The sequence below is a fragment of the Megalops cyprinoides genome, chromosome 9, assembly GCF_013368585.1.
Source record: "Megalops cyprinoides isolate fMegCyp1 chromosome 9, fMegCyp1.pri, whole genome shotgun sequence".
Classification (NCBI taxonomy): Eukaryota; Metazoa; Chordata; class Actinopteri; order Elopiformes; family Megalopidae; genus Megalops; species Megalops cyprinoides.
In genome coordinates this window covers 37875719-37893218 of record NC_050591.1, presented here as the reverse complement: position 1 = coordinate 37893218, position 17500 = coordinate 37875719, and the positions used below count along the sequence as shown (strand labels likewise).

General features: G+C 51.5%; 1 protein-coding gene across 2 annotated transcripts in view; it reads left to right on the top strand.

Moving 5' to 3' along the window:
- Positions 1-17500, top strand: part of LOC118783067 (sortilin-related receptor-like) — a 50666-nt gene that overhangs the window by 24687 nt on the left and 8479 nt on the right. For both annotated transcript variants that reach the window (XM_036536741.1, XM_036536742.1), the window contains 24 exons: positions 199-287; positions 566-744; positions 1157-1343; positions 1490-1618; positions 2628-2713; positions 3444-3616; positions 3767-3898; positions 4188-4279; positions 5023-5269; positions 5522-5660; positions 6210-6383; positions 6649-6762; positions 7150-7272; positions 7735-7854; positions 9424-9549; positions 10062-10172; positions 11181-11312; positions 11823-11954; positions 12342-12476; positions 12734-12886; positions 13527-13706; positions 14725-14853; positions 15106-15232; positions 16217-16386. In XM_036536741.1, the coding sequence (XP_036392634.1) occupies positions 199-287; positions 566-744; positions 1157-1343; positions 1490-1618; positions 2628-2713; positions 3444-3616; positions 3767-3898; positions 4188-4279; positions 5023-5269; positions 5522-5660; positions 6210-6383; positions 6649-6762; positions 7150-7272; positions 7735-7854; positions 9424-9549; positions 10062-10172; positions 11181-11312; positions 11823-11954; positions 12342-12476; positions 12734-12886; positions 13527-13706; positions 14725-14853; positions 15106-15232; positions 16217-16386 (3379 nt within the window). The remainder of the gene's footprint in view (positions 1-198; positions 288-565; positions 745-1156; positions 1344-1489; positions 1619-2627; positions 2714-3443; positions 3617-3766; positions 3899-4187; positions 4280-5022; positions 5270-5521; positions 5661-6209; positions 6384-6648; positions 6763-7149; positions 7273-7734; positions 7855-9423; positions 9550-10061; positions 10173-11180; positions 11313-11822; positions 11955-12341; positions 12477-12733; positions 12887-13526; positions 13707-14724; positions 14854-15105; positions 15233-16216; positions 16387-17500) is intronic.

Here is a 17500-nt window from a genome sequence, read left to right as displayed (position 1 = left end):
CACCTGTGGCCCTGCTCCTCTCTCTCTCTCTTTCACCTGTGGCCCTGCTCCTCTCTCTCACCTGTGTACCTGTTCCTCTCTCTCTCTCTTTCTCACCTGTGCACCTGCTCCTCTCTCTCTCTCTCTCACCTGTGGCCCTGCTCCTCTCTCTCCCCTGTGGCCCTGCTCCTCTCTCTCCCCTGTGGCCCTGCTCCTCAGGCCCTGGCCGGCCCTCATTTCTACACCTGGGGAGACCATGGCGGCATCCTGATGGCCATCCCACAGGGAGGACCCACCACAGAGCTCAAGTGAGTGCTGCCAACACACACACACATGCTAATCACACACACGCTAATCACACACACGCGCGCTAATCACATACACACGCATGCACACACACATGCACACACACGCTAATCGCACACATACACACTCACACACGCATGCACACACACACACGTTAATCACTCACACACACACACACACACACACGCACACACACACGCATGCGCATACAAGCCATGTGTGACGTATTCCTGTGTGTCGCGTGTGTCTGTGAGTGCTCATCTCGGTGTGTCTCCCTCAGGTTCAGCACTAACGAGGGTGAGACGTGGACGTCGTTCCGGTTTTCGGAGGAGGCGGTGCAGGTGTACCAGCTGCTGACGGAGCCGGGGGAGAAGAGCACCATCTTCACCATCTTCGGCTCCTACGCTGAGCAGCAACACAGCTGGCTCATCCTGCAGCTCAACGCCAGCGACGTGCTGGGTGAGCACAGCAAACCGGGAGGGGGGGGGGGGGGATGTGTGTGTGTGTGCGTGTGTGCGTGTGTGCGTGTGTGCGTGTGTGCGTGTGTGCGTGCGTGCGTGCATGCGTGTGTGTATTTATCTGCGTGTGCGTGAGTGTGTGTGTGTGTGTGTGTGCGTGAGTGTGTGTGTGCGTGAGTGTGTGTGTGTGTGCGTGTGTGTGTATTTATCTGTGTGTGTGTGTATTTATCTGTGTGTGTGTGTATTTATCTGTGTCTGTGTGTGTGTATTTATCTGTGTGTGTGTATTTATGTGTGTGTGTGTATTTATCTGTGTGTGTGTATGTGTGTGTATTTATCTGTGTGTGTGTGTGTGTGTGTGTATTTATCTGTGTGTGTGTGTGTGTGTATTTAGCTCTCTCTCTGTGCTGTTAGGTGTCCCGTGCACGGAGGGGGATTATAAGCGCTGGTCTCCGTCGGATGAACGGGGCAGTTCCTGCCTGCTGGGGCGGGAGCTGGTATTCAAGCGCCGCACCCCCCACGCCACCTGCTTCAACGGAGAGGACTTCGACCGGCCCGTCAGCGTGTCCAACTGCTCCTGCACCCGCCGCGACTACGAGTGGTAACCCTCTCTCCCCTCACACCTCTCACCCTCTCTCCCTCTCTCCCCTCTTTTCCCCTCTGCCGCCCTCTCTCACAGGGATTGGGTTAGGAGTGCAGGTAGCCCAGCAAACCTCTCTGATGGGTCCTCTCTCTTCCCCCCTGCAGTGACTACGGCTTCAGGCTGAGTGAGGACCTGTCGCTGGAGGTCTGTGTTCCTGACCCGGAGTTTTCGGGCAGTCTGTACGCCCCTCCTGTGCCCTGCCCCGTGGGCACCACCTACAGGCGCAGCAAAGGGTGAGGAAACGGCATTGTCACCCCCTCTGACCCAGCGCCCCCTACAGGTGCACAGCAGCAATGCGTACTCTCGGGGAGCCTGTTTCTGCAGCTGGGTAACTGTAAATCACTCTCATAACAGCACAGAAACTGTGTGCACCAGCGCCTGAGAGACGCCGAAATCTGAAGCTCACAGAGGAGGCATGTACAGGGTACAGGAAGCTTTGGCTGCTGACCACATGTCTCTGCACGCTGATAAGCATGTGTTTTATGAGTGGCCCTGTGCGAAAGCTGACAAATTCCTGTTATCATAGCATGGAATGTCAGTAAATTTAGTTTAAACTCCAGGTTTCTCAGATCTTCCAAAATGTCAGGTCTAGGATGCTATAGGTACATTTCATGTATTTATGATGAAATAAGTACCAGGATATCTTTGTTATAATGTGAACATGGTACGGTCTATGTGCAATATGAGAAAGGGGAGACGGTGTTAGTGGTGTGGACTTCCTTGCCTTTGACAATAACTCCACCTAGTGTCTGAAAGTGAAAAATACTGTTAAGTAATACTGTTACTGTATAAGTGATGAAGGTTCAGGGTTGGCTTTGCTGCTTCAGTGTGATTGCTCCCTGGAGCTGTTGGTGTTCATTCACAGTCGTGCTGTTTAATGAGTAACTGTTTGGTTTGCATCTGTGCGTGTGTTTGTACGTTTGTGTGTTTGCTTTCTTGCCTTGTGCATATATGCTGTGGGTTTGTGTCATTGTGTATGTGTGTGTTATGATTGTTGCCTTGTGTATTCATGCTGCATTTGTGTTATGTATGTGTGTGCATGTGCGTGTGTGTGCACGCATGTGTGAATGTGTGTCTGTGTGCGGTTGCTGTAACGTATGTGTGTGTGTGTGTGTGTGTGTGCTGTAACGTATGTGTGTGTGTGTGTGTGTGTGTGTGTGTGTGTGTGTGTTGCTGTAACGTATGTGTGTGTGTGTGTGTGTGTTGCTGTAATGTGTGTGTGTGTGTGTGTGTGTGCTGCAGGTACAGGAAGGTGTCGGGGGACAGCTGCAGTGGGGGGGACGTGGAGGCCAGGCTGGACGGAGAGATGATGCCCTGCCCTGTGGGAGGTGCTCTTTATTCCCGCAACACACTCCCCCCTGCACACTCCCCATAACACACTCCCTCCTACACACTCCCCCTGCACACTCTGTGTCTCACACGTTCTGGATGCAGGTCAGACTCACTGTTAATGCAGCTCCCATCGTCTGCCTTTTGATAAAAGTTTAGTTTGAGATCTCTGCACAAGCCCTTTTTTACATTCACTAAGTGTTTGAAGGCAGTAGACAGAGGCTGAGGCAAAGAGGCTGATGGAAGATGAAGTGCTTTTGCAGTAGCTGTGTCAACCTCAGAACTTCAGTTCCCATCAGCCCACTTACAGATGCATTGTGGGCCTTTGAGCAGAGCCCTGTTCAGCTTGGACAGTACCTGACTGAGATCCTGATGACCAGGAGTGTGGTGCTGGAAGGATGATTTAAATCCATTTGATAGTGAAATAACAGATGAAAGAAGAGGGAAATGGGGTTAACCTCTTAATTACAGGAATTTTTGTTGGAGGAAAATTCTAAGAAATAGTTTTAAAAGATTATATATAACCATACATGTATTTATATGTGGGCATGTTGAATGTGGAATAATATCTTTTTAAGATATTAATATATTTTTATGATATTAATATCTAAGTGTCTAAGTAGTAATGAAATGCGTGTAGAGAATTTGAAATGTTTGGCTGGTTTTCGGGTGAATGGTATTCTCCGTATGAAATGCAGATGTTCTGTCCCGTGCTTCCTCTCCCTGCAGAGAGTAATGAGTTCATTTTGTACGCGGTGCGCAACTCCATCCACCGCTACGACCTGGCGACCGGCACTGAGCAGACGCTGCCCCTGTCTGGCCTGCGGGAGGCCGTCGCCCTGGACTTCGACTACGAGCGCAACTGCCTATACTGGGCCGACATCGCACTCGACAACATACAGGTGGGAAACACAGTTCTCCTGGAATGTGTGCCGTTCTCCGAGTGTGTGACGCTCTGAATGTGTGACGCTCTCTGAATGTGTGACGCTGTCTGTGTGTGTGCCTCTCTATGCATGAGTGATGCTCTTTTCTCTGTGTGTGACCCCCTGCAGAGGCTGTGTCTGAACGGCAGCTCCGGCCAGGAGGTCGTCGTGAGGAGGGGTCTGCAGAACGTGGAGGCCTTGACCTTTGACCCCATCAGCAGGCTGCTGTACTGGGTGGATGCTGGAGCACAGAAGATCGAGGTGAGGAAACAGAAGGAAGTTTTGTTAATAACATGGTAATAATATAGTATTACGTAGTAATAACATGTCATTAATGTATGAATATTGTATTGGCAGACATATTGGTAAGATATGGATATTGTTTTTGTGAACAGACGCACACTGGCGCGCACACACACACACACACACACACACACACACACACACACTGGCACTGATTGCATCTGTCAGGCATTTGTCCATGAGTAAAAACGAGCGCTCTCTGGTGTGTTTTTGGCTGCTCACCCACGCCTCTCTTCCCCTTCTGAAGGTGTCCAATCCGGATGGAGACCTGCGCCACACCCTGCTGAACTCCTCTGTTCTGGAGCACCCCAGAGCACTGGTGCTGATACCCGGGGAGAGGTACCGCACGACACCCCCTGACACCCCCAGCCTGCATGACACCTGCATGACACCAAGACTGCAGACCCCAAACCACACAACACCCCCACGCCGCAGGATACCCCCAAACCACATAACACCCCCTAACTGCACAACACCGTCTGACCGTACTACAACCCAAAACCTCACTGGTTCTGAATGCATCTATGAAAAAATCACCAGTTGTTCATTTCATATGCATGTGTGTGTAGCAGCTGAAACTTTTCTGTAAGAATGACACCAGCATTTTTCCATGAACCCCAGGGAAAGCATTTAATTGAACACGCAAACCCAAACCAAGTCCAAGGTCCGTGTAAGGCTGACTTATATACGCTGGTAGATCCAAGTACTTCCCCTGGGTGTGACTGTGTCACAAATCCACTGCAGCTTCTTTTAAACCTTTTTCACTCTTGGTTCTGGGTGAGTGATGAGCCCAGTTCTGTATGGGAGATTAACCTAGTTGTGAAAGGTGAACGCAGTTCTGTATGAGCTCTGAGTCTGGTTCTGTGTGAGCGCTGACCCCGGTTCTGTGTGAGCACTGTGTCCGGTTCTGTGTGAGCGCTGACCCCGGTTCTGTGTGAGCACTGTGTCCAGTTCTGTGTGAGCGCTGAGTCCACTTCTGTATGAGTGCTGTGTCCGGTTCTGTGTGGGCGCTGAGTCCGGTTCTGTGTGAGCGCTGAGTCCGGTTCTGTGTGAGCGCTGACCCGGCAGCTGTCTCTCCACAGCCTGATGTTCTGGACGGACTGGGGGGACCGGGCGGCGGGGGTGTACCGGGCGGGGATGGATGGGTCTAACGTGTCCTGCATCGTGTCGGACGGCGTGCGCTGGCCAAACGGCATCGCCGCGGACGACCGCTGGCTGTACTGGACCGAGGCGTTCGGAGACCGCATCGAGAAAGCCGACTTCATGGGCAGACAACGCAGCGTTCTGATGGAGGGCCTGCCCCACCCCTACGCCATCGCCGTCTTCAAGGTACAGAGACGCTGATACTGCAGGAGGACACATTTAACAGAAATACAGATACAAAATCACGGGAAGTGCAGTGGTCAAATATGTCAGTTCTTATGTTGTCCTAATAATTATGCATATTAACAGAATGCTGACTATCCACAGACCTCATGAAACTCACTTGCGTGTTGTGTGTTATTTGTTGTATGTGTGTGTGCGTGCGTGCATGTGTGCGTGTGTGTGTGTGCGTCTGTGTGTCTGCGTGTGTGTGTTCAGAATGACCTGTACTGGGATGACTGGTCGCGGATGGCCATTTTCAAGGCCCCGAAGTCAGGCTCCCTGGACGGTGAGCTGCTGGTGGGCCGCCTGACCGGGGTGATGGATCTGAAGATCTTCTACAGGGGCAAGGCGAGAGGTGAGATCTGCAGGCAGCTCTGTGTGGAAGACCGTTACCATGCACACATGCATAATAATTACTCATTTAATTATTACTTTGTATTTATACTAAGAGTGTGGTATTGTATAGGAAACAGTCCCCCTGTGTGTAAGTATAGCAGCTACAGTGTTCTGGGATGTCCTCCACAGGGGACTCTATAATGTATCCCCAGGGCATGGTGAGGGGCTTCTGTAAGGGCAGTTGCATGCTGGGATTGATCCTCAGAAAGCAGGGAAAATCTAATGACTAGGACTGGGATAACCAGGTCGTGATTGTATTCGATATATGTAACCTTACTAACTGTACTGTCTGCTTTGTATGACCTGTACACATCTTGCCCTTGTGCCTGTTTGCCTACTATATTTACCTTTGTACGTCGCTTTGGATAAAAGCATCTGCTAAAGGAATAAATGTGATGCCTGCTGTAGGGTCACGCTGGGGTCAGGCTGGGGTCACAGAACTCTGCTGCTCTGGCTTGGTTTGTCTCTCTCTGCTCACGGTCTTTGCTCTGTGGCCCCGCCCCTCCAGGTCACAACGCCTGTGTGGATAGGCCGTGCAGTCTGCTGTGTCTGCCCCGGCCTGGCCACCGTTATACCTGCGTCTGCCCAGAGGGGGCGCCAACCACTCTCACGCCCTCCGGGGAGGTCCAGTGCCAGTGTCCCGCAGGATACCAGCTGCAAAACAGCACCTGCATGCGGTCAGGTGAGTGCGTCCGGGGCCAGAGGGGCGGGAAGGAGGGACGGCGGGAAGAGGCGAGGAGGAGAGGCTCGGAATGATTTCACAGATTCAAAGATTTGACCGTCACTCCTTCAGTCTGCATGAAGAGCTCTAAGGAGGGACTTGCAGCAGAAATGACCTGCGTAGGTACCTGAAGATGCAGCGAAATGCGGTTTTGTTAGTGTGGAAAGAGGGAATCAGCAGGGTCTGTACTCTCCTCCTGTCTGTCTGTCTGTCCGTCTGTCCGCAGAACACACCTGCCTGCCCAACCAGTACCGCTGCGCAAACGGCAGGTGCGTCAGCAGCATCTGGAAGTGTGACAGTGACAACGACTGTGGGGACATGAGCGACGAGCTGGAGTGCCGTGAGTAACCCCCCCCCCCCCCCCCCCCCCCCCCCCACGACCTCCATATCCCCCCATTCCTGAATCTCTCCCCCAATGCCTCCAGTTTGTGTCTCTGTGGTGTGAGTTCAGTGTTGGTGTCTCTGTGGTGAGTGTTCAGTGGCAGTGTCTCTGTGGTGTGTGTTCAGTGGCAGTGTTTCTGTGGTGTGTGTTCAGTGGCAGTGTCTCTGTGGTGAGTGTTCAGTGGCAGTGTCTCTGTGGTGTGTGTTCAGTGTTGGTGTCTCTGTGGTGTGTGTTCAGTGGCAGTGTCTCTGTGGTGAGTGTTCAGTGTTGGTGTTTCTGTGGTGAGTGTTGAGAGGCTGTGTCTTGGGTGTGTTCACAGCGCCTCTGTCCCCCCTCTCTCCACAGCCACCACGTCATGTGACCCTGAGGTGCAGTTTCGCTGTGTGGTGTCTGGCTCCTGCATCCCACTGGCCTTTAAATGCGACCATGAGGACGACTGCGGGGACAACAGCGACGAGGAGCACTGCGGTGAGAGCAGAGCCGTGTGTGTGTGTGTGTGTGTGTGTGCATGTGTGTGTGTACATGTGTGTGTGTGCATGTGTGTGAGTGCGTGTGTGTGCGTGTTTTAAATTTAATGAGAGAGTGTGTGGTGGGTATGTGTATGTTGTATGGATGTAGTGTGTGTGAGTGTGTGTGTGTGTGTGTGTGTTTTAAATTTAATGAGAGTGTGTGGTGGGTGTGTGTATGTAGTATGGATGTAGTGTGTGTGTAGTGCATGCAGTGTGCAGTGTGTGTGTGTTTTATGTGCAGCCTTTCCCTCGCAACGTCACCAGTGTGTGTGTGTGTGTGAGTGAGTGTGCGTGTGTAAGTGAGTGTGAGTGTGAGTGTGAGTGTGAGCATGTGTGTGTGAGCATGTGTGTGTGAGCATGTGTGTGTGTGTGTGTGTGTGTGTGTGTGTGCAGGCTTGACCCCCATGTTTCCCTCTGGCAGAGTCTCACCAGTGTGGGCCAGGAGAGTTCACGTGTGCAAGGGGCGTGTGTGTGCGGGATGCCTGGCGCTGTGATGGAGACAACGACTGCAGGGATTGGTCAGACGAGGTCAACTGCACGGGTGAGAGGGGTGGGGCCAGGGCGAAGAGCTGCCCCACTCGGAAGAAGTGAAGTCTCTTCCATGAAAATGAAATCTGTCAGCAAGGCATTAGACCAGTTTTTAAGCTGCACATTCAGAAACGTGTGAGAGCCAAAAACCGCACAACCCTTTTTATTCAATTCAATTCAATTCATTTTTATTTGTATAGCGCTTTTTACAACACAAGTTGTCACAAAGCAGCTTTAGGCCTGAGACCCCATGAGAGCAAGCCTAAGGCAACAGTGGCAAGGAAAAGCTCCCTATCAGGAAGAAACCTTGAGCAGAACCGGGCTCAGAGGGGGGGCCCATCTGCTTCTGGCCGGCACTGGGAAGATAGAGTTAAAGACAAGTTATGCAATGTACTTTAAGACATTTACGATTGATAGACAATAGTAGTTAACAGCCAAGTGATTGTAACAATGTCTCCTAGGATGTCCGGTTCTTGGAAAGCAGTTGGCTTTGATGGGCAGGGATAGGAAGCAAACAGAAAACAGTGGTTAGTGGATGATAAGAATGGCAGGGATGTAGAACAGAGAGGCAGGAGAGGAGGGGCAGAGAAAAAGGTGTGCAACAAGGAAAAACCCCGGCAGGCTAACATTATGGCAGCATACCTAGGGGACGGGAGGCAAGGGAGCGGCATAGTCAATCTGATAGTACTGCGTCCTCAAACAGACCTTGCTCTCAGCTGAGAACTGTCTCATTGTGGAACTGTACACATCCTGTCCCCGTACTGTCGCTGTACCTACTGTATGCACTTTTGTAAGTCGCTTTGGATAAAAGCGTCTGCTAAATAAATAAATGTAAATGTAAATGAGGGCGACCTGAAGACAGTCAACACCAGATCACGGCACAGAGTCCATGAAAGCAATGACCACTTAGTCCACCAGAGACTCTATGATCCATGCCAGCACCAGGCCATGTCCCTCAGCTGAAGGAATGAACAGGAAGGGGACCGTGTCACATTTCAGGTTCACACACTGAGTTATGTAGTCCTCCCACCCTCTCTTCCTCCTGCTCCTTCAAGCTAAACTGTAAACATTAACAAAAAAGGACCCATACAACAACAAAAGCGGTATAAAAGGCATTCATACTCCCCACCCTAAAAGATACGTATAAGTATGTATGCAGGTAGGCCAATTTAGATACTATATATATATATATATATATATATATATATTAGATATTCCTTGCTTTGGCAGGATCAGGCAGGCTGAGTTGGTGTCTCCTGTTTCAGCTCCTCTCCATGGCTTTCACCCTCTGTTAGAGTGGAGTGAAGACCGGCTGCTGCGTTTAGGGGCCTGAGGGAAGAGGCAGTCCCTCTGTGGGGAGGTATTTGGGGCTGGAAAGGAGGAAACACTCCTCTGTCTCACCCTCAGGCACCCGGGCTACAGTGAATACACAGTGAAGCCTGCTCTCTTTGGCTTGCCTGCCTTATTCAGCGACCAGAGTGCCCTTGCTGATTCTGTACCAAGTTAATGCTACACTTTCTCTCTCCCTCTCCCTCTCCCTTTCCTCCCCCTGTCCCTCTCTCTATCCCTTTCTTCCCCCCAGTGGGCGATCACACCTGTGAGGTCAGCAGTTTTCAGTGCCACACGGGTCACTGCATTCCACAGCGCTGGGTGTGTGACGGAGATGACGACTGTCAGGACGGATCTGATGAGGAGCCTTCACACTGCGGTCAGAACCCGGAACAGACTACACTTCCCACAATGCACCTATCACCCACCCACTGTATACCACTTCACCTGCTCACTGTATACTACTGCTCTTCCTGTGAGCCTCCACTGCAGCTGCAAGTGTTATATACACACACACACACTGCTGTGTGTGGAGGTGGCTGATTTTTTCCCCATTCACTGATCTTGGATCAGCTTCAAACTTGCACAGAGGTGTTAGAAATGTTAGAACTTTGGAGTTAGCTGATCCAAGGTCAGCTGTTGAGGGCCAAACATGCTGGATACCAGGATACACAACAACTCAGTCACATTCTACTGCACCCACCTAACACACTTCAATTGAAGAGACAGAACAGAGTCTCAACACCTTGTACCCTACATACACACACACACACACACACACTCATGTGCATATACATACGCACACACACAGTCTCATGTGCATATGCACGCACACACACACACCCCCCCACCCCCTCTCGGTCAGTGACTGTACCTGTGTGCTGTCCCCAGGGGGTGGTCGCTGTAACGGGTTCCTGTGCTCCAACGGCACCTGCCTGCACTCCAGCGCTCACTGCAATGGCGTGAAGGACTGCCCAGGGGGCACCGACGAGCAGCACTGCGGTAAGTCAGTGTCGACTCAAACTCCATGGATAGTCTGTCCGCTGTCGGGAACTGTCCACCTCCACCCCTGGCTGTTTGCTCATCGTCCCATGGCTTATTGCTGCTGTGTGATTGGAAGGGAAAGCTAGGGTTGTCGGCTAAGAAGCGTCGTAGGAGGTGAGGAACCAGGGCTGGTTCTCAAGTTAAATCCTGACGTCTCTGGACGCAAGCCTTTGCTGCCAATCTCCAGAATTGTATCCCTGTGACCATAAGGCCCATGCTGATCTACCCTGGTGTTGAGGTGGGAGAGTCCGTCGCTGTATGGCCCCGGTGCAGCCCCACCAGATCACCTTACCTGCGAGCAGTGTTCCCTGACCCTCACCGTGGCTTGGTGGATCTGCAGCTACCTCGCCTGTGCCTTTGTTACAGTTGGGATCACCGTGGTGCCCGAGTGATCCGTCCGATTGCGTGCACCCCGAAAGCTTCCCGTGCTGATGATGCTACGGTGGCTTCTTTACAGAGCATTGCACGGTCAGGCTCCTGCTTATGTGGCTGACCTGCTTCACCCTCACCCTTGCTCTCTTAAATAAGCTAAGGTTAAATAAGCTAAATTTACTGTCTGTCCCATGCCTAAAGACCCGTGGCGATCGAGCTTTTGAGGCAGTTACGCCTAAACTGTGGAATGCTCTGCCCACACCCTTAAGGTCTGCTGATTCTGTGGATTCTTTTAAAAGGCAGTTAAAGACACATCTGTTTAGATAGACGTTTGGGTAATCTGTATGCATTTTATGTATTTATTGTGTATTTTGTTATGTATTGTGTTTTTTAGTTTTTAGTTTTGTTCTTTTTATACACGTGGCTTGGGTGGTCACTTCATCTTCTATGTTTCTTCTATGTATCTATCTTTCTCTCTTTTATGTTGTTGTGTAATGCTCTTGTAAAGCACTTTGTGACTTGTGTCTGTGAAAAGTGCTATACAAATAAATTTCACTTACTTACTTACGTGTGTCTCTCTGTCGCCCCCTGCAGACCCCCTCTGCACGCGCTACATGGAGTTTGTGTGCCGGAACCGTGTGCAGTGCCTGTTCCAGTCTCTGGTGTGCGACGGAGTCCGGCACTGTGAGGATGGGTCCGACGAGGACCCCGCCTACGCTGCCTGCCGTGAGCCCCCCCCCCCTTGCTGTCAATCCCTCCCTCCTCAGTGACACACCCTGCAAGCAGACCAGTCTGACAGCACAAATTTCAGTGACTTAAATATAAAATCGTTTCATTCGCTAATTATGTGCCCAAATATGCAGGTTATTCAGCCTGCTTCATGTCAAAAGACGAGTAATAAAATGAAAAAGGATCAGAATATTAAAACACTTTCATAGATCTTACAGATCACACTCTTACAGCGGTGCTCAGAATGCATGGAGTTTCTGCCTTAAGGAGAAATGCTGTATGTGGCAGCATTTGCTGCTCTCTGGGGCCTCTTATGTAAGATGCATCTGCAGATAAAACACCATCGCTGCTGTGAACAGGGAACATTCAGCCCCACAGAGGGGGGCAGCTCAGCATCCTCCTCCAGGCCTGTCAACAGGCGAATGCTTTCTTTGTAATGACTGCCTGTGATGGGGCCGTGTCCCTGTCTGTGATTGGTTGATTTGAGCCTGTCTCCTCCCCCTGCAGCCACACGGGCGGAGTTTGAGAAGACGTGTGACGCGTATAACTTCCAGTGTGCGAACGGTGTGTGCGTGAGCCTGGAGTGGAAGTGTGATGGGATGGACGACTGTGGGGACTACTCCGATGAAGCCAACTGTGGTGAGCCCAGAGCCCGCCCCCTCCAGTCAGAGCCTGCCCCCTCCAACCAGAGCCCCGCCCCTCCTGCCAGAGCCCCGCCTCCTCCAGCCAGAGCCCGCCCCCTCTGCCAGAGCCCCACCCCCTCTGCCAGAGCCCCGCCTCCTCCAGCCAGAGCCCGCCTCCTCCTGCCAGAGCACCGCCCCTCTGTCAGAGCCCCGCCCCCTCCTGCCAGAGCCCTGCTGCCTCGTGCCACAGCCCGAGTCCTTTGGGTCCCTGCCCCTCCCACCTGAGCTCCGCCCTGTCAGTCCTCTCCGCTGAAGGGCACTGAGTGTCTGAGCGTTATCCTTTCAGACAGAAGAGGATCCCTGTGTGTACGTCTCCCTCTGAGGTTGTTGTGTCTCGCTGCAGGTACCTCCACAGATGTTCCGGGCTGCTCGCGGTACTACCAGTACGAGTGCGGCAACGGCCGCTGTGTGCCCACCTGGTGGAAGTGTGACGGAGAGAACGACTGCGGGGACTGGTCTGACGAGGTCCACTGCACAGGTACAGGAAACAGCAAACAGGAAGCAGGAAGTCCCCATCACAGCACCCTCTACTGCAGCGCCTGTAATTCTGCTCCTTATGAAGAACCTGAAATAGTGTGTGCGTGTGTGCGTGTGTGTGCGTGTGTGCATGTGTGTGCGTGTGTGTGTGTGCGTGTGTGTGCGTGTGTGTGCGTGTGTGTGCGTGTGCGCGTGTGCGTGTGCGCGTGTGTGTGTGTGCGTGTGCGTGTGTGTGTGCGTGTGTCTCTCTCTCTGCAGGGGGGGTCACTCCCCACACGCCGGCCCCTGGCCCGGTCTCCTGCTCCCCAAACCGCTTCCACTGCGGCTCTGGGGCGTGCATCGTCAACACCTGGGTGTGTGACGGGTACGCAGACTGCCCCGATGGCTCCGACGAGGTGGGCTGCCCCACAGGTAAGAATCTTAAAAAACTGTAATCATTCAACAAATTTTAGGAGAACTGATGGGAACCAAACATGAAACAGTTGACTTGTAAGCATGAGTTCAATTCTGAATGCTGTACGAGCTCGATTCTGAATGCTGTACGAGCTCGATTCTGAATGCTGTACGAGCTCGATTCTGAATGCTGTACGAGCTCGATTCTGAATGCTGTACGAGCTCGATTCTGAATGCCTGAATGCTGTACGAGCTCGATTCTGAATGCTGTACGAGCTCGATTCTGAATGCTGTACGAGCTCGATTCTGAATGCTGTACGAGCTCGATTCTGAATGCTGTACGAGCTCAGTTCTGAATACTGTACAAGCAAAGAAAACAGCCAGTAGTTTAAGTGCAGTGTTGGCTCAAACTGAAGAAGCTTCAGTCAGGTAATGGAGAGCTGGAAAGGTAACTGGTGCCAGTCCTGCAGTCAGCGCATGAGGAGAGAGCACACAGAGATGGCCAAGAAGGAGAGCAGTTTGTTTGGAGCCTTAATTGGTTACTTGCTCATAAATACTGCATGTAGAGCCCCTCCCCTCAGTCAAAGGCCCCTCCCACCATGCCACTGCTGGCCAATCAGTGAGCGCTGTGTGACAGGTGCTTGTTTGTGTCTCTCAGGCTCTAACGGCACTGTGACCCACGCCCCTGTGCCCACTGCTCCGCCCTCTCCCGCCCTCCCTCCTGGCCGCTGTGCCCGGGGGCAGTTTCTATGCCAACGGCCCCCTGTCTGCATCCCCTCCTGGCAACGCTGTGACGGGCGGCCGCACTGCCGGGACGGCTCCGACGAGGCCCGCTGCCGTGAGTACCCTGCCGGCCTGCGAGCCTGGCATGAGACCCGATCTGTTTCTCACCGGTCTCTTACTGCCTTTCTCTATCTCTCCTCCTCCCTCTTTCTCTCTCTTTCACTCATCTCTTTCTGTCTTTTTGTGTCTCTATTCTTCTGTCTCTTCGTGTCTCTCTCCCTCCTCCTCTCTCTCATTTTCTCTCTCTGTGTCTCTCTGCCTCCCCCTCTCTATTTTCTCTCTTACTCCCTCTTTGTGTGCCCCTCTCTCTCTGTCTCTGTCTTTCTCTTTCTCTTACTCCCACTTGCTCCCACTCTCCCTCAGCAAAATAACTACAAAGGACACTGATCATTATACACACATTACACACAGTATTATACTCCCTCAGTGTGGCTCAGAATGACAGCTCTGCTGCAGTTGTGTTGCTAAAGTAGCTGCAGACAGGTGACAGGTAGCAGCTCCGTACAGGTGACAGGTAGCAGCTCTGTACAGGTGACAGGTAGCAGCTCTGTACAGGTGACAGGTAGCAGCTCCGTACAGGTGACAGGTAGCAGCTCTGTACAGGTGACAGGTAGCAGCTCCGTACAGGTAGCAGCTCCGTACAGGTGACAGGTAGCAGCTCCGTGCAGGTGACAGGTAGCAGCTCCATACAGGTGACAGGTAGCAGCTCCGTGCAGTTGACAGGTAGCAGCTCCGTACAGGTGACAGGTAGCAGCTCCGTGCAGGTGACAGGTAGCAGCTCTGTACAGGTGACAGGTAGCAGCTCCATACAGGTGACAGGTAGCAGCTCCGTGCAGGTGACAGGTAGCAGCTCCGTGCAGGTGACAGGTAGCAGCTCCGTACAGGTGACAGGTAGCAGCTCCGTACAGGTGACAGGTAGCAGCTCTGTGCAGGTGACAGGTAGCAGCTCTCTGCAGGTGACAGGTAGCAGCTCCATACAGGTAGCAGCTCCATACAGGTGACGGGTAGCAGCTCCGTGCAGGTGACGGGTAGCAGCTGTATACACTGACACCCCGTGCCTCCCTCCCTCCCAGCGACCCGGGGGCCTCTGTCCTGTGTGAACGCCACCCTGTGTGCGGATGGGGAGGCCTGTGTCCCAGACAGCGAGAGGTGCGACGGCTTCATGGACTGCTCTGACCACAGCGACGAGAACAACTGCACGGGTGAGACGCACTGTCCTCACCGTCACTGACACACTGTCCTCACCGTCACTGACGCTCTGTCCTCACCGTCACTGACGTGCTGTCAACACTGTTTTAACCTCACCTCTGAGACCATATGGTAGTACAAAGCTGTTGGACTGTGCTGGCAATACACAATGGTAATGCTGTGCTGGACTGTGCTGGCAGTACACAGTGGTAACACTGTGTTGGTGTCGGTGTGTCTCTCAGTGACTTCCCTTCTCCTCTCCTCAGCCGAAACCTTGGTCTATAAGATCCAGAACCTGCAATGGAGTTCGGACTCTTCCGGGGCTGTCACCCTCACCTGGTCCCGACCCAAAAACCTGCCCCCCTCGTCTTGCTACTTCCTGGTGTATTACAGGTAAGGTGCTCTCACTTGAGCATTCTCCTGTCTCATGTGTCGGGCTTTTTAATAGTTATGCTACAGATAGTGGGCCTCATTCATCAGAGTGTCTGTACAGTATTTGATGAAACCCACTTATGTTGTTATTGGGAGAAGTGTGTACAAAAGTCACATGTTGGATTCCTGAAACTTTAGACAGCCATTTCATTCTCACCCTCATCTGTGTTATGATGAATTCCAATTATGTGTGTGTGTGTACATGTGGATGCATGGATGTGTGTGCAAGTGTGTAATTCTGAGTGTGAATGTGCATGTCTGTGTGTGCATATGTGCATATTCATGTGCGTCCACGTGTTTGTAATTCTGAGCATGTTTGTATAATTCTGAGCATGTATGTTGTATGCGTATATGTGTAATTCTGAGTGTGTATGTGTGTAATTCTGAGTGTGTATGTGTGTAACTGTGTGTAACTGTGAGTGTGTGTGTGTTAGTGTGTGTGTGTAACTGTGTGTGTGTGTAACTGTGTGTGTGTGTGTGTGTGTGTGTGTGTGTGTGTGTGTGTGTGTGTGTGTGTGTGTGTGTAACTCTGCGTGTGTGTGTGTGTAACTCTGCGCGCGTGTGTGTGTGTGTGTGTGTGTAACTGTGTGTGTGTGTGTGTGTGTGTGTGTGTGTGTGTGTGTGTTTGTAACTCTGCGTGTGTGTGTAACTCTGTGTGTGTGTGTGTGTGTGTGTGTGTGTGTGTGTAACAATGTGTGTGTGTGTGTGTGTGTGTGTGTGTGTGTGTAACTCTGTGTGTGTGTGTGTGTGTGTGTGTGTGTGTAACTCTGTGTGTGTGTGTGTGTGTGTGTGTGTGTGTAAATCTGCGTGTGTGTGTGTGTGTCTAACAATGTGTGTGTGTGTGTGTGTGTGTGTGTGTGTGTGTGTGTGTGTGTGTGTGTGTGTGTAACTCTGCGTGTGTGTGTGTGTGTGTGTGTGTAACTCTGCGTGTGTGTGTGTGCGCAGGCTGGTCGGGGTGCAGCAGTGGACTCTCATTGAGACTCACAGCAATAAGAGCAGCTGCAGGCTGACGGTGCTGAAGCCGGACTCCACCTACCAGGTGAAGGTACAGACGCAGTGCCTCCACAAGCTGCATAAAACCAACGAGCTGCTGACGCTACGCACCCCCGAGGGCTGTGAGTACGCAGCGGCCACGCCCGTCCCACGCACCCACATCGAGACGGCCACTGTCACAATATGGAGAGAGATATAAATATATGAAATACACATATATAGAACATGTTAGCTGTCATAGAATTGGGAAGTGTAGTTACTATGGTCACACCCACAGCCAGGCACAGGCCAATCAGGAGAGAGGAAAAGGTGTCAGGTTCTTTCAGAAGATGTCTGTTAACCTGTACGTTAAAGTCAGAAGGGCAAACAGCTGTTTTCAACAAAGGTATTTGCTCTTACCTTGCTTGAAGTATTGAGCATTTGATCTTTGATTTATCATCTGATGAGCTCACTATTGATATTTACTATATACGTTTAGCCCATGTTCAGTTTAGTCAGTATAACAAGCTGAAAGACTACATGCTGGTAGTAAGAACCAAATGGTTTTTTTTTTATTCTAGAAAGTTGTGTTCACATTTTATCTGGCTAATCCCTGGACAAATCAAGGATAAATGCTTCAGCAACCCAAGAGTACCCTCACTCTAAGATGAACTTTTTAGTTTTATGTTGCTGTTAAAGGAATGTAATACCTCTTCCTTTCTCCTGATTGGCTGGATGTGGCGGTGGGCGGGAGTGGTGGGAGAGCACAGAGGAGCCCTGACAGCTGGTTGGTTCCTGACTCTCAGTTTGTGTTGCCAGTTGTCCCTCTGTATTTGAAACCGTGGAGAAGCAGCTAATGAGATCAGGTGTCAGCAATGGCCGACACGTAACCTCAGCTCTCTCCTCCTCAATCCCCACCTTCACACTTCCAGGCACACTGACAACTGTTCTTATCCTCTTACTCAGCCCACACTCCTGAGCAGAAAGGCTTCCAGCTCTGCAGCTCTGTATTGGAGCGTGTCTCAGTCTGCGCTGTTTTTTTGAATGCCAGTGTATATGGTTTGCGGTGACAAATACAGCAAAAAAACAGCAATCACCACTTCTGTTCACCAGGCTTTTATGTGGTAGGATATTCCTATGTGTATTACCATCTACAGTTTATCTGAAATATCTTCCTCATTAAAAGGGGAAATCATTGATGCAGTTTTGAAATATATGTGGTATATTTAGACAGCAATGCGTTCCTTTTGGTTTTGA